Source organism: Pinus tabuliformis, chromosome 9 (assembly GCF_031772625.1).
Source record: "Pinus tabuliformis cultivar Carrire ecotype Pingquan chromosome 9, CPIR1, whole genome shotgun sequence".
In the NCBI taxonomy this organism is placed as follows: Eukaryota; Viridiplantae; Streptophyta; class Pinopsida; order Pinales; family Pinaceae; genus Pinus; species Pinus tabuliformis.
Window position 1 is genome coordinate 2,018,041,989 of NC_142307.1, and position 23,443 is coordinate 2,018,065,431.

The following is a 23,443-nucleotide window of genomic DNA, read 5'->3' on the forward strand; positions in this document are numbered from 1 at the left end:
AAAGTATGAATTAAAGCACATGGGTTGTATTTGATAAGTGGGAAGCGGTATCTCGCACGCCCAAAAGGTTGTAAATGGTATTGGGAAATTTCATGTGATTACCTTTAGCAGTCGACATGTAGCACGAGAAAACCACTTTTCTCATGTGCTCTCGACCTGATATTGTTCATGCAAGAATCCGCGCGAGATTGCGCAATAGCCATTTGATTGGATGGGTCACATTGATGGTGGAGATCATTCGGGTAAGTTGATGACCGGATGATGCGATATCCATTGGATCTGGAGAAGTGAGATCAACGACATGGATTGAAACACTCAACAAAAGGAGAAGTCAACGAGGGACCGACAGTGATTTGTCAGATAAGCGGGACCCTCAGGGGGAAAATACATGTATAGAACCTAATTGTGCGCAGTTGATTGGCTCTAAAGCTAAACAATAGTCGAATTATAGACTACCACCTCATTTTTGTCAACCTCTTGTGTCATTTTGGTATCAGAGCACAAAGATTAATTTTTGCTACAGTAAACATGCCACCGAGGAGAGGAGCTAGCATAGGTCGGGGGAGACCTGTAGCAAATGCAGTTCTGCTAGATGAGATTTGGAGTCTGCGTACAAGGATGGAGACAATGGAGACTGCTCAGAGGAGAGCAACTAATGAAGGAGATGTCAGTGCTATAGAAGAATCTTCTGAGGAAGAAGAAGAGGATGAAAGTGAAGTTGCCAAAGTTCTCAAGATATTGGGCAAAGCAAGTGGAAGACCAAAGATGGAAATACCTTTGTATGATGGGAATCTCAATGTAGAAGAGTTGATGGATTGGATCAGTTCATTGGATAAGTATTTTGACTATGAGGAGGAGGTTGATGATAAAAAGAAGGTGAAATTTGCAGTTACTAGATTGAAGGGTCATGCAACTATCTGGTGGGATGAATTACAAACATCCAGAGCAAGAAAAGGGAAGTCCAAGATCAAACAATGGGATAAAATGGTAAGTAGATTGAAAGCCAAATTTATGCCAAAAGATTATCAGTTAAATCTTTTCAGATAGTTACAGAATTTGAGGCAAAAAGGAATGACTGTCAAATAATACACATAAGAGTTTTACAAGCTGAGCATAAGAGCAAGACATGTAGAGGATGACGTAGAAAGGGTAGCTAGGTACATCAATGGCTTGAGATATGACATATAGGATGAAATCAGCTTGTTGATTCTAAAGACAATTGAAGATGCCTATCAAGCAGCTTTGAAGGCGTTAGAGAAGATGTTGAGGAAGCAAAATCAGAGGAATAGAGGAAAAGTTCAGCAAGAGGTAGAGGAACTACCAGATCAAGATTTCAGCATCCTAAGGGTGAAGTAGGAAGTTCAAGTAGTAGACCACCACAGAGAGGAGACTTTAGTAGAGGAATATTTTCACCCAGAGGAAGAGTCTGAGGAAGATAAATTCGGTGTTACACATGTGGAGAATGGGGACATGGATCATGGGATTGTCCTCATAATAAAGCAACAAATCAGAGAAATGTGAATGTGGCTGAGGCAAGAGAAGAAAAACCTCAAATTTCAAATAAGGAAGAATCACCTGAAGTAGGAGAATCCTTGTTGTTAAAAAGGGTATTGCTTAAGGCAGAGAAAGAGACAGGAGAACCAGCTCAGAGAAAGAGTTTATTCAGAACTACATGCAAGTCCAAAGGAAAATGTTGTAAAGTGATAATTGATAGTGGAAGCACTGATAACCTTATTTCTACAGAAATGGTAGACAAGTTAGGACTAGTGAAAACAATACACCCTACTCCTTACAAAGTATCATGGTTGCAAAAAGGACATCAGCTTATTGTGACAGAACAATGCAAGGTAGAGATCCAGATTGGTACTTATAAGGATGTGGTATTGTGTGATGTAATGCCAATGGATGTATGCCACATATTGCTAGGAATACCTTGGCAGTTTGATCAGAAAGCTATCCATGATGGGAGAAGAAATACTTACACTCTGGAGAAGGATGGAAATAAACACACACTACTGCCATTAAAGGATGAAGCAGGCAAAGAAGTGCCTGGAAATAGTGTTATGCTGATGAGTGGGAAAGAATTGCTGCAAGAAGTCAAGAAGGATGAACAGATGCATTTTGTTGTCATAAGGAGACCTAAGGTAATTTTAACTTCCAAAAACTTAGATGATTTATCTGAAGAAATCAAAACTCTATTGAATGATTTTGCTGATATTATTGTGGATGAGTTTCCAAATTCATTACCACCCATCAGGAGTATTAGTCATCATATTGATCTAATACCTGGAGCAAGTTTGCCAAACAAAGCAGCATACAGGTTAACTCCTCAAGAAAATGCAGAAGTTGGAAGACAAGTACAGGAACTGATGGATAAGGGATTAATTAGAGAGAGTCTTAGTCCATGTGTTGTACCAACAGTACTCAGTCCAAAGAAAGGTGGTGAATGGCATATGTGTACAGATTCTAGAGCCATAAACAAGATTACTATCAGGTATAGATTTCCTTTACCACGCATGGATGATTTGACGGATTGTTTGAGTGGGTCAAAGTATCTTTCTAAAATAGATCTGAAGAGTGGAGATCATCAAATAAGGATTAGAGAGGGAGATGAATGGAAGACTGTTGGAAATACTGAGAGGGAGGGTTAATCAGTATTTCTTACTAATTATTTTTTTTTAATTGTTCTAGTGATTTCCAACACCCTATATAGATATGTATATATATACACAGAACACAGAAATCAACAGCTGAATTTAATGCTTTTATTAAAACTCAAGACAGTGCAAAGAAATAAATACAATATAAGTATAAATCTGATTGTGAATAGTTTCCAAGCTCCAACTTGGACTTTAGTGAGGCTCCAACCTCCAGAGCACCAACTCTGTTTTGCAGTGGTTCTTCACTTAGGAGCACCTACCCCAATGACTTCAGTCCTGTTCAATTCTGAGGCTCCAACCTCTTGGGCTCCAACCCAACCTTGGTATAAACAGTTATGTTGTTTCACTCCATTCAGCTGAGGTTGTCTTACTCCTGCTCTCCTACCTCTGCTGCCTCTACAGCCTCCGCTACTTTTTCTGCCTCTTTTCCCCCTGCTGCTTCTACTATCTCACCCCCAGGTTCTTCACCACCATGACCGCACCAACAGTTCTCTGTTTCTACTATTTTATACATTCCCATGCCTTTGTCCATTCGTTTCCGCTTACACCGTCTCTTAGGCTTCCTCCTCAGTCGCTGTCATTTCCTTTGACTCACTTGATCTTTCAGCTTCCCTCTCTTCAGCAGCAGCAGCCATCAAATCATTGAACTGCTCTTATTTTCCCATTATTTCAACCTTTTCTTTCTGGATGGGACGGCCTCTTGATTCATCTCTCATATCAAAGGTAGATGCTGAGATTTTCTTTTCTACAGCTAGACCATTGTTCTTCAATATCTCAGCAACAGTAACCATTGTGGCAATGGCCATTCCTAAAGCAGATAGCTCCACTTCTTCATGTTGTTGCATATACCTCTTGGCGAGGTTGACATAAAAGAAGAGCGGCTTCTTGGTATTGGAGACTTGAATCCTGTTTTTCTTATGAACATCATTCAGATCCATGTTTCCAACTCGCTCAGTGATTTCTTCCATGGCCATCATTCCTGTGCTTTGCTCTTCAGGAAATTTTCCCTTCTTAATACCTTTGCGTTACTTCTCCACCTCCACTGTTTTATTCCAAAGACCCACGTAATCACACCCATATTAGCCTCTGCTGCATTCGCAATCGCAGCCGTTGATCACCTTCATCCAATGGTTCCAGCATCGCTACGACCTTTTGCTTGCACATTAAACCTCGTGCATCTCCTCACCGTCCGATCAAACCCCGCCGTGATCATACGGCAGTCGCACCTTTCCTCGCCGAAACCTGCATACGCGTTAACCTGTGGGGGCAGCGGTTTTCATCTGCCACACATTGTATTTTGATTGGATCGCTGGCCCTTGTACGTATACCATCGAAACCTAGTGGGCGGTGCGGGGAATACCGCTTACCGCCTACCTGTACGTCTCCCGTGCATTATCGTCCACGCATCTTTCGCGTGCAACAACTGTTGGATCCGCTGCTCTTTGATCCGACGGCTCACATTCACCTCTCCCGCCCGTCCTCCCGCTCGTTAACTTGCGTGCATCTTTATCGCCTACGACCATTGGATCTGCATGTCGTGTTGTATCTGAAGTTTTGTATCCTTTCATGTCGTATCCTGATGATGGAGGTAATCTGTCACTAGCAGTAGCACGATCATATGCACAGCCATGACCGTTGGCGCGGTGTGGATCCTCGTGCCTAATCTCTCCAGGCTCATAATCATTCCCTCCTCCTCCTTCCCTGTCTGAGGGTCTCACCACCAAATTGCTAACACTCCCGTGACTTGATCTCTCATTCCGATCGTCACCTCTGCTCTTCGCTCCTCTTCTTCAGCTCTATCTGCTCCTCTCGTCTCTATCTGCTCCTCGAATATTGCCATATTGACATCAATGACAATCTATGTCCAACAATCTCCCCTTTTGTTAATGATGGAAATATTCTTCTGCTTTCTCCCCCTTTGACATCAATGCCAAAGGGATGCATATGGACTCCCCCTGTCAAACTGCTCCCCCTGTCCTGCTACATCTTTATGAATGAACTTGAGTGATGATAAATAAATAACCCCCATCTTTTGACGTAGATGTTCGAATGCTTCTCGAGGAAGAGGTTTTGTGAAAATATCAGCTATCTGCTCCTTAGTACTGATATATTCCAGGACGATGTTTTGTTCAGCTACTTGTTCATGGAGGAAATGATACTTGATTGGTATGTGTTTGTCTCTTGAGTGCATCACAGGATTTTTGCTGAGACTGATAGCACCTGTGTTATCACAATAGACGGAAATTGGTTGATCTATACATATGTCGAGATCTTTTAGAGCTTCCTTCATCCATAGTATCTGAGAACAACAGTCTGCTGCAGCAATATACTCAGCTTCGGTTGTGGATAATGATATGGATGAGTGTTTTTTGCTGAGCCAGGATACCAAATAGTCTCCTAGGAAGAATGCATTTCCACTAGTGCTTTTTCGATCATCTATGCTTCCAGCCCAATCAGCATCGGTGTATGCAGTTACAATCAGTGTTGAGTCCTTTGGGTACCAAAGACCGAAATCAGAAGTTCCCTTCAGATATTTGAGAATTCTTTTTATAGCTAATAAATGGGATTGTTTGGGAACAGATTGAAATCTTCCCACCATTCCTACTGCTTGCATTATGTTTGGTCGTGTAGCTGTTAAGTATAGAAGGGCTCCAATTGTTGACCTGTAATGAGTTGCATCTACTAGAGGGGAGTCATCGTCTTTGCTCAGTTTGCAGTTTGTGGTCATAGGTGTGCTCATGGGTGCACAATCCTCCATTCCATATTTTTTGAGCATGTATTTTAGATATTTGGTTTGAGATATACACAATCCTGCTCTAGTTTGAGATGTTTGAAGTCCAAGGAAGTGGGACAACTCTCCTATCATTAACATCTCAAACTCTTTTAACATGTTTTGAGAAAATTCATGGCTCATTTCATCATTATTACTAGCAAAAATCAGATCATCGACATAAACAAGAGCAACTAGTAACTTACCTTGATCTGTCTTTATGTATAGATTGCTTCTAGCCACTCCCTTTTTGAAGCCTTGTTGTTGTAGATAGTGATCCAGTCTTGCATACCAAGCTCTAGGAGCTTGTTTCAACCCATATAAATCCTTTTTCAACTTACAAACTAAGTCCTTTCCTGCTGTTAGATCAAAACCTTTTCATTGCTCCATGTAGACTTCCTCCTTGAGTTCCCCATTTAGAAATGCTAATTTCACGTCCATTTGATAGATTTTGAATCCTTTTGAGCAAGCAAATGCCAAGAACATCCTGATAGCTTCCATACGGGCCACTGGTGCAAATGTCTCTTCAAAGTCAATTCCTTCAATTTGTGAATAGCCTTTGCAGACAAGTCTTGCCTTGTTTCTGATAACCTGTCCTTCCTCATTCATTTTATTTTTGAACACCCATTTGGTTCCTATTATGTTTTTGTCCTTTGGACGAGGTACCAACTCCCATGTCTTGTTCTTCTCAATTTGGGTCATTTCTTCTTCCATGGCTTTTACCCAATGAGGATCCTTACTTGCTTCTGCAAATGTTTCTGGTTCTATCATAGATAGGAGGGCAATGAATTTTCTCTTGGGTGTAATTGTTATCCTTCTTCAGGTATGCAAACCTTCATTTTTATCGCCAATGATCTGCTCTTCTGGATGGTGTCTTTGGACATACTTCATCTTAGAAGGGGTATTAGGTGGTTCTCTTTCATCTTCTTCTTCTTCTTCTTCCTCATCTATTTCTTCTTCTTTAGGTTCTTCTTCTTAAATGAGAGAGTTATCTTCATGTTCTTCAATTTCCTTTACTGGAAGATCTTCATCAACCTTTACATCAATGTTTTCCACTATTTTCTTCAGTCGATAATTGTAGCACTTGTAAGCCTTGCTCCGTGTAGAGTATCCAAGAAATATCCCTTCATCAACCCGAGAATCAAACTTTCCTGGTGAACCATCATTTATTTTTATGAAGCACTTGCTTCCAAAGATCTTGAAGTACTTCACCGAAGTAGGTCTTCCTTTCCATAGCTCATAAGGAGTTTTATCACAATTTGGTCTTAATTGAGTTCGTTTCAGTGTGTAGACAGTTGTCCCTACTGCTTCTCTCCAGAATTTAAGCTGTAAGTCTGCTGCTAATAGCATAGTTCTTGCCATTTCTTGGACTGTTCGGTTTCTTCTTTCAATTACCCCATTTTTTTGAGGTGTTCTAGCAGCCGAGAATTCCCTTTTAATTCCATGAATATGACAGAACTCACTAAACTCGTTTGATGTGAATTCTCCCCCTTTGTCTGTTCTGAGGCACTTAATTTTTGAATCTTTTTCATTTTCTACAAGGGCTTTTAGATTCTTGAAACACTCAAAAGTTTCAGATTTATACTTTATGAAATATATCCACATCATTCTATTATAATCATCAACAAATAACACAAAGTACCTTTCTCCTTGGAGTGCTTGATTTCTAGTTGGCCCACATACATCAGCATGGATGATCTCTAAGGGCTTCAATGTAGAGTGTTCCTTTGTCTTGTGGTTGATTCGGGTCTGCTTTCCATGTTGACATGGACCACATACTGCTTGATTTGGTTTGAACAGCCTTGGGATGTCTCGTACAACCTTGATCTTGCTAATACTGATCAGATTTTCGAAGCTTGTATGTCCAAGTCGCTTGTGCCACAGCCAACTCTCATCTGTCTGACTCAGGTAGCATTTATTTTCTTGAATCTTTTTCAGAATGTAAATTTTGTCTGGTGTCCTCACCCCTTTTGCCACAAGTTTCCTTGAGGCAGAGTTCCTTATTTCACAGTATTTGGTGCTAAAAACAACCTTATGTCCTTGATCACAGATTTGGCTGACACTCAAGAGGTTGTGTTTGAGTCCATCAACCAGCAGAACATCTTGAGCTTTTCCTTTTCCTGCAATTTTGCCAGATCTACTTCCAAAGGACACATTCCCTTCCTTTTTGCTGAGTGAGACAAACTTCCTTTTGTCTCCTGCCATGTGTCTGGAGCACCCACTATTTATAAACCATTGGTTTCCATTATTTTGAGCATATAGAGCCAGGCCGCATTTGTCCATGCTGGAGTTCTTGCTACTCGTCTTTCTTCCTTTGAGTGGGAAGTCTTGTTGATAGTGTCCATTATTGTAGCAGAAAGAGCAAATCAGATCAAATTTGGTCAAGAGATCAAATGAATTAAAGGTTTTGATTTGTCCCTGCCTTTTGGGGGCATATGAGTTGATTATTCTTTCCTTTAGCTTTGTCTTTTCACTTTTGCGAGCCATACAATGTCTAGCTTGATGACCGAAGTTTTTACAGTGAAAGCAGTGTCCAAGAAAGATGGTTTTGTACTTGTTGAAGCAACCACGGTTTGAGTCAATTTCCTTCCTGGGAATTACTCCTCCCTCGTTCTTTGGATTTGTGATGGGCCCTTGGTGGAGTATAGGTTTTTATTTGTTGTAGTGTCCATGATTCGACTCCACATTCTTCTTTGGAGTAATTCTCTCTTCATTCTTGGGATCTGGGGTGCACTTTTCATCTTTTGGATTGCAGGAAAGTGCATCGGCATAGCTTTTCACATTATTCTTAGTGCTTGAGGATTCTCCTTTGAAACCTATTCCAGACTTGTCATGTTGAGGCTTTTGATTTTTCAGAATAGTCTCAAGTATTTGAGATCTTTTACAGCCCTTTTTAATTTGCTCCAACTCCTTTCTCAGAGACACTATTTCGGTCTCGCGTTCTTCACAAGTCTCTTCCTTTTCTTTAAGCTTTTGTTCCAAGAGGTCTTCTCTCCTTCTTATTTCCTCGTTTTCCACTTTGAGAGAAATGATTTTGTTCCGTAGTTTCTCATTTTCTTCAATGGAACTTATTAACAATTCATCTACATTTCCTTCCAGCCCTGAGTCATCATCTTCTGCGAGTGCCATGAATAATGCTTCTTGGCTTTCATCATGATCACTTTCCTCATCTGATTTCCTTTTGATGACCATAAACTCATCCTCATCAGACTCATCTTGCTTGGAGAAGAAGTTTTTCTTATTGAACCCTTTCTTTTTATGTGCCATTCTTTTAGAATTTCCTTCATCATCATTGTCATGTTTATGAGGACATTTTGCTGCATAATGGCCTATTTTACCACATTTAAAATAGATAAGAGGATACTTGCCTTTAAGCTTAGATCCTTTCTTCAGCTTTCGTACAAATTGAGCCAATTCGAATTCCACATCTGACTCATCAATACAGTCATTCCTTTCTTTCCCCTTCTTTGACCTTGAGGCCTTGAATGCTGCATCTTTGGAGCTTGGGCCACCTTTCCTCATTTCATAGGCAGTGAGAATTCCATGGAGTTCATCCATTTTGAGGGTATCTAGATCCTTTGCTTCTTCTATAGCACTTATTTTGGAGTCAAACCTGTCTGGAAGAGACCTTAATGCCTTTTGAATAATGGTACTTTCTTCGAATTTTTCGTCCAATCCTTTCAGGGAATTTACCACTTCAGCTACTCGGAGGAGGTATGCTACAATATCTTCTTCATCTTCCATCCTCAAACTTCCAAATTGTCTTCTGTGAGTTTGAAGCTTTGCCTTTTTGACTTTTGAGTCTCCATCGTACAAGCAAAATAGCTTTTCCCACATTTCTTTGGCCGAGGTACAGTGCATGATTTTTGTAAACTCGGAATCAGTGATTCCACTAGTGATGGAGTTCATGGCCTTTGCATTTGCGATGTATGCTTTCCTCTCGTGTTGGTCTGTTGGAAGAGTGGAAGTAGTTTTGTATTCATTTGAACAAAATGTTAGACTTCAGGTCCAAGGGACATTAAGTAGTAAGTCATTCTTTTCTTCCAGAAACCAAAGTTAGTGCCATTGAACAAAGGAGGTCTTCCTGATGCTTCGTGGTTTCTCATCATGGTTGCGGATCCTTCTTCAAGCTGTTAGGCTAGTATGAAGAAGCATGCTCTGATACCAATTGTTGGAAATACTAAGAGGGGGGGTGAATCAGTATTTCTTACTAATTATTTTTTTTAATTGTTCTAATGATTGCCAACAACCTATATAGATATGTATATGTATACACAGAACACAGAAATCAACAGCTGAATTTAATGCTTTTATTAAAACTCAAGACAATGCAAAGAAATAAAGACAATATAAGTATAAATCTGATTGTGAATAGTTGCCAAGCTCCAACTAGGACTTCAGTGAGGCTCCAACCTCCAGAGCACCAACTCTGTTTTGCAGTGGTTCTGCACTTAGGAGCACCTACCCCAATGACTTCAGTCCTGTTCAATTATGAGGCTCCAACCTCTTGGGCTCCAACCCAACCTTGGTATAAACAGGTATGTTGTTGTACTCTATTCAGTTGAGGTTGTCTTACTCCTACTCTCCTGCCTCTGCTGCTTCTACTTCCTCTACAACCTCTGCTGCTTTTTCTACCTCTTTTGCCCCTGCTGCTTCTACTATCTCACCCTTGGGTTCTTCACCACCATGACCACACCAACAGTTCTCTGTTTCTACTGTTTTATACATTCCCATACCTTTTTCCATTCGTTTCCACTTACATCGTCTCTTAGGCTTCCTCCTCAGTCGCTGTCGTTTCCTCTGACTCGCTTGATCTTTCAGCTTCCCTCTCTTCAGCAGCAGCAGCCATCAAATCATTGAACTGCTCTGATTTTCCCAGTATTATTTCAACCTTTGCTTTCTGGATGGGACGGCCTCTTGATTCATCTCTCATATCAATGGTAGATGTTGAGATTTTCTTTTCTACAGCTAGACCATTGTTCTTCAATATCTCAGCAACAATAACCACTGTGGCAATGGCCATTCCTAAAGCAGATAGCTCCACTTCTTCATGTTGCTGCATATACCTCTTGGCGAGGTTGACATAGAAGAAGAGCGACTTCTTGGTATTGGAGACTTGAATCCTGTTTTTCTTGTGAACATCATTCAGATCCATGTTTCCAACTAGCTCAGTGATTTCTTCCATGGCCATCGTTCCTGTGCTTTGCTCTTCAGGAAAATTTCCCTTCTTAATACCTTTGCATTACTTCTCTGCCTCCACTGTTTTATTCCAAAGACCCACATAATTGCGCCCATATTAGCCTATGCCACATTCGCAATCGCAGCCATTAATCACCCTCATCCAACGGTTCCCGCGCCGCTATGGCCTTTTGCTTGCACATTAAACCTTGTGCATCTCCTCACCATCCAATCAAACCCTGCCGTGATCGGACGACAGTCGCACCTTTCCTCGCTGAAACTTGCATACGCATTAACCTGCGGGGGCGGGGGTTTTCATCTGCCACACGTCGTATTTTGATTGGATCGCTGGCCCTTGTACGTATACCACCGAACCCCGGTGGGCGATGTGGGGAATACCACTCACCGCCTACCTGTACGTCTCCTGTGCATTATCGTCCACGCATCCTTCGCATGCGACGACCATTGGATCCGCTGCTCTTTGATCTGACGGCTCACATTCACCTCTCCCGCCCGTCCTCATGCTCGTTAACCTGCGTGCATCCCCCGCGACCATTGGATCTGCCCGTCGTGCTGTATCTAAAGTTTTGTATCCTTTCATGTCGTATCCTGAGGATAGAGGTAATCTGTCACCAGCAGTAGCACGATCATATGCACGGCCATGACCGTTGGCGCGGTGTGGCTCCTCGCGCCTGATCTCTCTGGGCTCGTAATCATTCCCTCCTCCTCCTTCGTTGTCTGAGGGTCTCACCACCAGACTGCTAACACTCCCGTAGACTTGATCTCTCGTTCCCATCGTCACCTCTGCTCTTCACTCCTCTTCTTCGGCTCTGTCTGCTCCTCTCATCTCTATCTTCTCCTCGAATATTGCCATATTGACATCAATGACAATCTGTGTCCAACAAAGACTGCATTTAAAACAAATAGTGGGTTGTATGAATGGTTAGTGATGCGTTTTGGACTCACTAATGCACCTAGCACATTCATGAGATTAATGAATGAAGTCTTGAAGGAATATGCAGGCAAGTTTTTCATTGTTTATCTTGATGATATTATAGTTTTCAGTAGAACTCTGTAGAAAGAGAAATTGCTGATAAATCTGAAGAAATGTAGTTTCATGAAAGAAGAATTAATCTATTTGGGATTTGTAGTTTCTAAAGAAGGTTTGAAAATGGATCTAGAGAAAGTCTAATCAATTTGGAACTGGCCTACTCCAAGAAACATATTTGAGGTAAGAAGATTTCATGGTCTTACAAGTTTTTATAGAAAATTTATCAGAAGTTTTAGTCAGATTTGTGCACCAATTATTGAAACAATCAAAGAGACTAATCATCAATTCAAGTGGACAAAAGTAGCAGACCAAAATTTTAAGTTGTTGAAGAAGAAATTTCAGAGAAACCAGTTTTAGCTTTACCTGATTTTGGGAAAGTTTTCCAAGTTGAAACTGATGCTAGTGGAGTTGCAATTGGAGCAATTTTGAGTCAGGAACAAAGACCAATAGCCTACTTTAGTGAGAAACTAAATGAAGCTAAGAAGAAGTATTCTTCTTATGATAAAAAATTTTATGCTATTGTGCAAGCTTTAAAAAAATGGAGACATTATTTGCTACTAAAGGAGTTTGTATTATATTCTAACAATCATGCATTACAGTTCATAAATAACCAACCAAAATTGAACCAGAAACATGCCAAGTGGGTAGAGTTTTTACAGAGCTTTTCTTTTGTGATAAAACACACAAGTGGTGAGTTGAACAAAGTTGTTGATGCTTTAAGCAGGGTAAATTTCATTATACAAGAATTAAGAGTTGGTGTTGTAGGATTTGAAGAAATGGTTGATATGTATAAAGGTGATGCAAAATTCAAAGATATTTATGTAGTTGTACAAAATCCAATAGTTCATAACAAAAGTCAGTGGTTATATTATCTTATCCAAGTAGGTTTATTGTTTAAAGGTAACAAATTGTGCATTCCAAAATGTTCTATGAGGGAAAACATAATCAAGGAGAAACACAGTGGAGGATTATCTGGTCACTTTGGACAAGACAAAACCTTTGCTCAAGTAAATTCTTTTTACTATTGGCCAAAGATGCAAACTGATGTTAAGAGATTTGTTGAGAAGTGCGAAATTTGTCAGCATGCTAAAGGGAGAACCCAAAATACAGGATTGTACCAACCATTGCCAATACTAGACCGACCATGGGATGCAGTTAGTATGGATTTTGTTTTGGGATTACCTAGAACTCAAAGAGGGAATGATTCCATTTATGTTGTGGTAGATAGATTTTCCAAAATGGCACATTTCATTGCATGTAAAAAGACTAGTGATGCAACACATATTGCTAATCTATTTTTTTCAGAGGTTGTAAGGTTACATGGATTGCCTGTAAGTATTGTGTCTGATAGGGATACAAAGTTTGTTGGGCATTTCTGGAGAACTCTTTGGAAGAAACTAGGTGCCAACCTTAGTTTCAGTTCAGCATACCATTGTTAAACAGATGGACAGACTAAAGTGGTAAACAGAAGCTTGGGAAATATACTTGTATAACAATCCAAAGTAGTGGGATTTAGCACTTGATCAAGCTGAGTTCACTTATAATGACACTCCAAACTGAAGCACTGGGATGAGCCCATTTCAGATTGTTTTTGGAATGAATCCAAGAGGCGTGTATGAACTCAGAAATTTGGGTAAACAGGAGACAAGAAGTGCAAAAGATGAAGAGTTTGCAGAGCAGATGCAGAGACTACAAGAAGATGTCAAAGACAGATTGTAGGAAAGTAGTGGCAAATACAAATAGAGAGCTTATGTGAAGAGGAGAGAAAAATAATTCCAAGTGGAGATCCAGTGATGGTATACTTGAGAAAATAAAGATTTCTTATTGGGCCTTACAATAAACTAAAGATGAAAAAGATAGGACCATGCAGAATTGTGAGGAAGTTTTCAACTAATGCTTATGAAATTGAAGTGCCAGAAGGGATTGGAATATCACATATCTTCAATGTTGCAGATTTGTATCCATAGAAGGAGATAGAGTCAGAGCTATAGAAGGAACCTACAAGAGATGAAGTTCAAACTTTAAACTGGGAAGAACAAATGCCAAAGACAATCAAGAAAGAGGTGGAACCTATATTGGAGAAAAGAGTATCCAAAAGAACCAAAGGACAAGTTTATTTTCAGTATATAGGCAAATGGAAGGGACAACCAGTGGAGGATGCTAGTTGGATAACAACAGTAGAATTATAGAAGTATGGAGTAAATCCTGAAAGTTTGATGAAGAATTATTTTCTTCCCCGGGAGTCTGATGCAGGAGCATCCAGACTTAGCCAGCAATGTGATTGTATGTTCACATGTTGTGGCTTACAAGAGATGAATTTCATTGACCTGAGTGGTCAAAATCAGTTTTAGTAGAGAGGGTTGGATCTCTCAAATTAATCTTTATCTCAATTATTGTAATAATTAGAATATTGTATTATTTTTAGACTAAGAGATAAGTTGTTAGTATAGGTGTGTCTCAGAGCTTGGAAATAGGGATTTGATTGTTAGACTGATAAAAATAGGGATCGAGTTGTCAATGCAGTTAGGATAGGATTTGATTCATAAAAGGAAAAAGAATGTAATGACATAGGGATTAGATGATTGAGAATAGAGTGTGTAAGCGAGAGTTTGAGTGACAGAGATAGGGTTTGAGATTGAATAGAGGTCAGACAAACTGTTGTAATCGAGCCGAGAGGGCCAAGACTCTGTAATTTACATTTTGTTGAATAAATGATTAAGTGTGGTGTTGCGTGTTAATCTTGGTGCAGAAGTTCATTCGTATCTGTGTATTGGCGTTCTGGACTTAATCGGGTATTTTTATCTATTTAAACACTTTATTCATAAATCACATCCAACTAGTGTTAAGGGTTCATATTGAGCTTAAGTACTAAAAACCTTTCCTTAAGTTCTTTTCCTTAAAGTATGAATTAAAGCACGTGGGTTGTATTTGATAAGTGGGAAGCGGTATCTCGCGTGCCCAAAAGGTTGTAAATGGTATTGGGAAATTTCACGCGATTACCTTTAGCGGTCGACACGTAGCACGAGAAAACCACTTTTCTCACGTGCTCTCGACCTGATATTGTTCGTGCAAGAATCCACACGACATTGTGCAACAATCGTTGATTGGACGGGTCACATCGACGATGGAGATTGTTCGAGTAAGTTGATGAGCGGACGTCGCAATTTCCTTTGGATCTGGAGAAGTAAGATCAACAGCGCGGATTAATGTACTCAACAAAAGGAGAATTCAACGAGGGACCGACAGTGATTGGTCAGATAAGCAGGACCCTCAGGGCGAAAATACACGTATAGAACCTATTTGCGCACAACTGATTGGCTCTAAAGCTAAACAGTAGTCGTATTATAGACTACCACCTCATTTTCGTCAACCTCTTGCATCAGATTGAGATGATCCAAAAGCAATTCATAACCTACAACCTCAAGATCAAGGGAAATACCCCTATCTTATCCTCTTGATCGAAGTTGGCCTCTCCCCTATTGAAAGTAGGGCTATGTTTAAATATCTAATGTATAAGAGGAAGCTTTACAACATGGAATCCAAGAGGCTTCCTAAAATTGTGTTTAACATTAGTCAAAACCCCCACCTTTGCCTCAAGCATGGGTGACATAAGGATGCCCATTCTTGGCTCAACCACTGGGGGATAAATGAGGAGATCATCCTGAGAAGAAAGGATAGTGTCAAATATACTATCACCTCCAAATTTAAGGATAAGTTATGGGATGATAAAGAGATGGAGGGTAAGAGGAAGCTAAGATATTATAAGGAGGTGATCAACCCCACCCTTGAGAACCAAAATTATCTTTCTATTTTGACTAGCTCAAAGAAAAAATGAACATCGCTAAGATTAGAACTAACTCTCATGAACTTCGGAGTGAAACTGGGTGGTGGTCTACTCCCAAGACTCCCTGGGATGATAGAATTTGTTAGCTTTGCGATACTAAGAAAGTGGAGGATGAAAAACACTTTCTTTTAGATTGTCCAACCCTTACTCACATCTGCTCTCATTTCTCTAACATCTATCACAATTCCAATCTTCTTGACTTGCTAAGTCATCCCAACTATAGTGATCTTGGTGCACTTCTTTCCCTTCTTTTTGAGCAAAGAAATAAGATCCTAAATAATTACACTTATGTTCTCTTTCTTAAGGTGCAATACACTGCATTGGTCTTAGTGGACGTTAATCATTATCATCATCATCATCATCAATATAAATTCCTTTGCTTTATTAATCCTTTGGGTTTATAATATTAATCCTTTGTGTTTAATATTATTTCCTAGAGTTTATAATGCATTAGGTTCATAATATTAGTAATCTCTTTGGTTTATAATATCAATAATATTGTTAAATTATAAAAATATAATAATTATTATTATAAATTGCCATTATAATTGCTAAATTTATTATCGTATTTATAATATATTGATAATAATATTTTATAACATAATTAATATTATTGTATTATTATTTTTTTTCCCCTGGGAAAAAGTCGTAATTTTCATTAAGGTTAAGAAAATTACATTTTGCAGATGCCGAAGCATATTCATATGCAGGCTTAGGCCTGTCGAGTTCATTTTGTAACTGCTATAAACAAAATGTCTCCACGCAGGGAGCATTCAAAAATAAGTCAGAACTATGTTCAAAAATTAAGCTGGCTCTTCGCAGAGAGCAATATATACTGCTGAAATAAAACAAAAAGATGTACTAATCCGCTATATCTACATACTGTAATAAGCAAAAACTGCATGTGAGTATTGGCTTTACAGCCCATCATTCCAGTTGTTCATCAAAAGGGCGATGATAATACTGATAAAAAGTGTCGTCGACTTCCTCTTGGACCCACCAATCTTCACCTATTCTGTGCGCTGCCTCTTTGGAGAGCTGGTCTGCAGTGGTGTTTTGTTCCCTGTAGATATGATGACAGACGAAAGATTCAAACGATGTGATCAATCTCTTAGCTTCGTCAAGAATATGTCTCAAAGCAAAAGCATGACAATGTGATGCATTATTGAGCCAATTGCAAACAACTTTGGAATCACCAAAAATCTGTAAATGTCTGCATTGTTTAAGGATAGCAAAATGAATTATGTGTTTGGCTGAGCTGAGTTCTGCAAAGTTGTTTGTGCCTCTGCCTAAGTTGAATTGTATCTTGTAGTTGTGTCTGTCGTTTAAGTGGAGTATGGCTCCCCCCCCGCAACCATCATCTTGGGCTGAGCCATCAAAAAATGCCCAAGGATTTGAATTATCAATGGGAACAGGTCTGAGAGTTCTCGGTGGGGTGGAGTGATCTTCATCAGGTAACAAATTGTAATGAGCGACAGTGTGAAGGATGATCGAAGGCCAGTGAGGCATTTTATGGTTGAAGATAGACTGGTTACGAGCGATCCATATAGCCCAACATACCAGCAGAGGCAGGTTCTTGGCCTTACCTGAATGCTCTGAGCACCAGTTAGACCAAGCCTCCTATAGGGAGTGCTTATTGTATTATTATTATAATTATATATTTATTAATATTAATGTTAATATTAAATTCATATCCATTGGCTCCTATGTGTATATGTCAACCACATTTAATAATGTGGTTATATCAATCATATTTGGTTGTGCATGTGATTGATATAAGCCTATAACCCTATATCCACCACATTTATTAATACAGTTGTGACAATCATAATTGTTCACTTTTAAATTTAATATTTTTAAGAAATTAGGTTAACTTTTAATCTTAATATATATATATATATATATATATAATTTTTAAATTATTTATAAATAAAATCATATATATATATGGTATTATTTTTTATATTTTTTGTAATGATAACTTTTAAATTATTTATAAATATGATTTTACTTATAGATATAAATTATAATTTATTATTAAAATAAATAGTTTATAAATATAATATTAATCACAAGTAAACAATATGCATCAATTAATAAATTAAATGTTGTATAAATTGAAATATATATTATTAAATTTAAATGTTTTATATCCAGAATGTATGTCTAACAATATATATCTAATTTTATACAACATTTGATATATTATAAATAGTTTTCTTGAGAAATAATTATTTTTTCAATGACAGCCTTAAGGGTTAGTACATTTGGTTGAGTTCTTGTTGCTAAGTAAGTACTTTTCTAATGGAGAGGTCACAGGGTCAAATCTCCTAGATTCCCTTAGAGTTAGGCCCAACCTAACCACACTAGTTAGTTTTAAGTGTGGATATAGTGGCGATCTAATCACACTAATTAGTTCTAAATATAGATGTAGTGGCGACCTAACCACACTAGTTGGTTCTTTCACTAGAATTTTGATTATAATTTTTTATTGTTTAGAATACTATTATGAATGCATAAGTAAATTCAGCACTTTAAAAAATACTTCAACAGCCTAAATTCTATAAATTAAACTACTTAGACACAAGTTTTTAAACATCTCAACCAACATTTTAACAACTTAAAAACAAAAACCAAAAAAGCACAACACCCCAAAAATTACTAAATTACTGAACAATAAAAATTAAAATAGAAAGATATCAATGTGATTACATGGCCACCTCCACTCAACACCAACAATCTACAACTGATCGTGTACGTGGTTTAAAATATAATATTGCCGCTACATATCATGTGAACGAAACTCCCAAAGTAAACTTCCCACAATCCAAGGAGCCAATGCTCGTGCTCCATATGAAACGCCGATCCTTCGCATACTTCGCATTGATTACACCACATACGAATTGCATGCACGCCCAACCAACCTGAAAAACAATAACAAATCTTACAGACAAGCCCACATGAGTTGCCCTGTATATAAAGCAGACCCTAATTCCTTTTTCGATTCGCATATTTTAAGGTCCAGTCTACCCCCAGTCCTTTCGATAAAGCAAACCCTTATTCGTTTTTTTATTCCAATAATTTAACGCTCATTCCACTGCCAACCACTATATTAAGCCCGCAGGGGATACCCCTATTCTCCAACAGCTTTATCTTGAATTTTATTTTGCAGTGAGTTTTGGGTTGAAACTATGGAGATCAGTAGCAAAACTGTGATTGTGTTTGATTTTGATCAAACCATAATAGAATTTGACAGCGATCCATGGGTGATCGAACAGCTTGGAGCCACTCCGCTCTTCCAGTCTCTGATCCCTACACTTCCATGGAATACTCTCATGGTAACTAATTACTATTGGTTAAAACCAATCTAATCTTTATGCCTTATAAGTTTTAAGTTCTGCAATCGATATTAGTATTAATTTGTATATTGTTTGGTGGGGTAAGGATAAAATTATGGGGGAACTGCACGAGCAGGGTAAGACAATAAGCCACATTGAAGAGAGTTTGAAGACGATTCCTCTGCACCCAGAAATGATAAGAGCAATCAAATTCGCCTTCTTTTTGGGGTGGGTAATGATCGTTCATTTTTATTTTTATCTAGATTGCAGGTTTCTGAAAATTTTAAAAAAAATGATGAATAAGAACTAAGTTAATTGTTTTGCTTCACTTCTATCCATGGAATTTCATAAATATTCTTGAATCTGCAATCTAAATAAAAGTTTTACAGTAAAATTTAAGGATGTATTGTAAGGGATTCAGAACAGTAAAATTTAAGGATGTATTGTAAGGGATTCAGAACAAAGAAATTTGTGATATATTATTGCTCTTTTTCATGTTTTCAGATTATTAAATTTCTTTGAAGACTACCCAACCTTATTTGGTTGTTATTGTTGTGTAGATATGAACTTCGAATCGTGAGTGATGCTAATATGTTCTTCATAAAGACTATTCTTCAAGCCCATGACCTGCTTCAATACTTTACTGAAATTAAGACGAACCCCGCATTTGTTGATGAGACTGGGAGATTGAGGATTCAGCCTTTTCATCCCTTTACTGAAGGGCCTCCTCATGGCTGCCCCCTCTGCCCTCCCAATATGTGTAAGGTATTGATGCTTCTCTTCTGAGTGTCCATTTAAACTAGGTCTGATATGTATATTGCCACACATTAAAGCATGATATGTATATTGCTACACATTAGAGTATGTCAATAGGGTTTAATTTCAATAGGGTTAATATGTATATATTCAGTTATAATCATAATTATAAAGGTCAAATTCGAATTTTTATTAGAATACTTTTAATTAAAGTATTGATGTTTTTCTTTTGTTAAACATCAGCTAGTATGTATTTAAACTTGGATTTGATACAAATATTGTTAGTGAGAGGAATATAAACAACAATCCATTTATGTTTTTTAATATCTAAACAAAGGTACTTATTGCTTTGGCTTGCCCTCCTGAGTGTCCCTTTCTCTAGACTGAGAGGAATATAAACAACAATTCATTTATGTTTTTTAACGGTTTAGGCAAGAAGAAGCCCTATTAAATGAGTTTGATGTCTCCCACCCATGTCATCTTTCATCTTTCTGTATCGTAAAAACATCGATGATAGTTCGAAGGAATCGAAAAATAATGAATAATAGAAAAAATTTAATGGTTTCGGTCAAATTCGTTAATTTTGATTATACACCATAGTTATGAGAAGAATTTGGAGCAGGGTTTAAATGGGTATCTGCTAATGTTGTATATGCAATGGATAATGTATCCAATGAATATACACAAACACCCAAAGAGGTGATGGATCACTTTACTGATATATTAATTGACTATCTGAGTATAAGTGTAATTGGAGTGCAAGTTGAATTTATTTTTATTAGTTAAATATTTTAAATATTTTGAAATATGTAATTTAGATAAAAATTATAGTAATCTAGATAAAGATGATCAAATCTCTTAAATATTTTGAAATATATAATCTAAAGATTTAAATAGAGGAGACTTGTTATAGAGTTTTATAAACCCAACATTTCAAACACCAAGCGCGTCCATCATCAGGGGATGCGACAATAGATATTCTAGAGATATTCATGATGTATTCAAGAGCTATATTTTAAGTTATATATATGTGTTATATCATTTTCCCTCTGGATAATCTTAATTTCTCACTCCAATCTAAATAAAAATAATCAACTAAAAATAATCAGATAAAATGATCAACTAAAAATAATCAACTAATTGTGGAATGCTTGTCAATTCCCTACATGCAAATAATTGATTTTGAAATATTGGATAGTGATGATGTTTTGTCCAACAGGGAGTACCAATACATGAGATGATGCACAGGTCCGTGGAAGGAGAATCGGTTGATCAGAAACAATTCATTTATCTGGGAGATGGGAGTGGAGATTTCTGCCCTTCCTTGAAGTTGAGGAATGGAGATCACGTTTTGCCTAGAAAAGAGTAAGTAAGAGGAAGTGACACCATTGAACTAAATTTCTGTCTCCAAGGTTCCTTGCGTGGTATTAACGTTTGTCAGGGTTCTTAATTACGAAGAAATATGTGGTGCTAATCAATTTCCCTGGCAGGTATCCCCTGTGGAAGCTTATTCACAAGAATTGTGACGTTGTAAAGGCTCAAGTGCATGGATGGTCGAACGCCAAGGATGTCGAAGATTTGTTTGTCAAGTTGCTGAAACCTCAGTCATCAGCCACAGATGCAAATTTCTCGTCCTAAACCTGCAGATTTTATTAATCGTGTGTATTAATAGGGAATGGATTGAAACTGAAAGCATTCTCCGTACTTCTATTAATAATGTGCACTAACTTTCTGGAAAGGTTGACATGGGATAAAGAAAAAGAAGTGGGTTAATATTTTCAAACTGTTTAAATAATTTATTAAAATATATTCATTCAACTATATCTCCTCTTTTGCATTAGCTTTCTGAAAAACATAGCAGCTGTGAAAGCCACTACAAATCAACAAAGAGTGACCCAAAAAGCTTAACCTATCAAAACTGTGAGTGGCTAGTAAAAGCCCTTTCGGCCCTTTCAGATAATAAAGAAATAAAATGTTGTTTTTAATCTAATAAATAAAGAGCTTAATATATGTCGAATTTTATTATAATTTTTAAATCAAATTATTATTATTTAATAAAAATAACAAATAATTATTGTTAAAGATTTCCCAAATAGTATTATGTAATGTATGTGATACATCAAGGGATCACCTACATATCAAGGCATCACCTACATTACGTAGTACTATTTTGGAAATCTCTAACAATATGAAAAATTTGGGAGTTTCTAATCACTCAATAAATAACTAATTACAACAAACAACAAAAACTAGTAAACAATTCATTAAAAAAAAAAAACTAAAAAATTATGTTATAAGAGATGAAATGTTCATTTTAGCATCACATATATATAACAAATAAAGTGTTTATTTTAACAAGTTGCCATGTTTTTCCTTATCCCATTTTAATATAACACTACATTAATTTCTATGTTAACCACCTTTGGCTTTATGTAGTGCAACCTCTTTTAAAGTGAATAGGGATTTGATCCCTCCTTGTGCTTAGTAGATCCAGAATTATGATAAATCTTGGCTATTTAATTTAATTCTTATTAATATGATTTAAAAATTTTAATGAACTTAAATAATTTAAGCATTGATGCACATCAACGATTCAAAATTTTTGCAAGCCATTGTGGGTGTCTTCTCATCCTTAATACCGTATTTATATAGATAAATGTCTTTCGGATTAATCACGTCATTAGGATTTGGTCGACGTTTTGAACCAACTAATGTGGTTCATCCTCTGACAAGGACGTTTCAAACCTTGTCCTGAGGATGAACCACATTAATTGGTTCGAAACATCGACCAAATACTAATGATGTGATTAATCCGAAAGACATTTATCTACATTATGGATCACAAAAGTCTTAGATCTAACACCATATTTATCGCTTGAATGGTCCATCACAAACATTCATGAAATTAAAACAAAAGAGAAAAATTTCTCTCTCCTCCAAAACAAAAATGGTCTCCATGGCTTCCATGGCTCCTATTAAATAATGCACTTTGTGACCTATCATAAAATCAAACAACCAATAAATTTATCATAAAGAATTTCATGTTTTTAATAATGGAAGGGGCTAGTTCCCAGCAGAAGCGATTTGGCCCTCCTTTTTGTACATATATACATATCAGTCACATAGCTGACACCAGTCACATCCAATCGGTCACATCAGCTGTATATACATTCGCAATGGTACAATATAGGCTGCAGCGCAGCAACACAAAGGAGGATCGAACATGGGCGGGGTGAGAGTTAGCCGACTGCCCCGACCGTTGAACCGTGTACTCATGTGCCATGAAGAATTTCATGTTTGGCCCTTAGCATTGTCGAAAATAAAATAAAAATAAATAAATAAATAAATAAAATTACCCTGCTGCAATGTCTTTAAAAATTCACACTATCAAAAAAGAAAGAAGCAAAATGTCCTCCTTTGTGAAACATATATCCACATTTATGTTATTAAATATCTATATGTCCACATTCATTCATGCTATTGACTTAAGTCTTCTTCTTTGGATTGCAATTAAGAATACTTGAGTATTGAGCCTATTAATGTCTTCCTTTGTGAAACATATATCCACATTTATATTATTGAATATCTATATGTCCACATTCATTCATGCTATTGACTTAAGTCTTTTTCTTTGGATTGCAATTAAGAATATTTGAGTATTGAGGTTATTATTATATGTTTAAAGGGGTCTATATAGCTTAGTCTTTTTCTTTCCACATACATTCATGTTATTGACTTAAATCTTCTTCTTCAGGGTTGCAATTAAGAATATTTGAATATTGAGCCTATTATTATATGCTTAAAGGGGATGCATCTATATTTCTTAGCATGTGCCTTAGCCTTTTT

The 23,443-nt window shown here is 37.5% G+C and overlaps 1 protein-coding gene and 2 pseudogenes across 1 annotated transcript; 1 reads left to right on the forward strand and 2 right to left on the reverse strand.

The window, feature by feature from the left end:
• Positions 1 to 3,214: 3,214 nt before the first annotated feature.
• LOC149157180 (uncharacterized protein At2g34160 pseudogene) lies at positions 3,215 to 3,637 on the reverse strand (annotated as a pseudogene).
• Positions 3,638 to 10,198: 6,561 nt separating this feature from the next.
• Positions 10,199 to 10,628, reverse strand: LOC149157181 (uncharacterized protein At2g34160 pseudogene; annotated as a pseudogene).
• Positions 10,629 to 18,414: 7,786 nt separating this feature from the next.
• Positions 18,415 to 21,235, forward strand: LOC149157182 (inorganic pyrophosphatase 1-like). Its single transcript, XM_089445010.1, has 5 exons — positions 18,415 to 18,841; positions 18,948 to 19,069; positions 19,402 to 19,606; positions 20,817 to 20,962; positions 21,088 to 21,235. Exons 1-5 carry the CDS (start codon positions 18,695 to 18,697, stop codon positions 21,233 to 21,235), a joined length of 768 nt encoding a protein of 255 aa, XP_089301136.1. The 5' UTR covers positions 18,415 to 18,694.
• The last annotated feature ends 2,208 nt before the right edge of the window (positions 21,236 to 23,443 follow it).

Coding starts and splice junctions, on each gene's coding strand:
- LOC149157182 (XM_089445010.1), top strand. CDS start 18,695: ATGGAGATCAGTAGCAAAACTGTGATTGTGTTTGATTTTGATCAAACC. Junction 18,842..18,947: donor TTCCATGGAATACTCTCATG/GTAACTAATTAC, acceptor TGGTGGGGTAAG/GATAAAATTATGGGGGAACT. Junction 19,607..20,816: donor GCCCTCCCAATATGTGTAAG/GTATTGATGCTT, acceptor TTTGTCCAACAG/GGAGTACCAATACATGAGAT.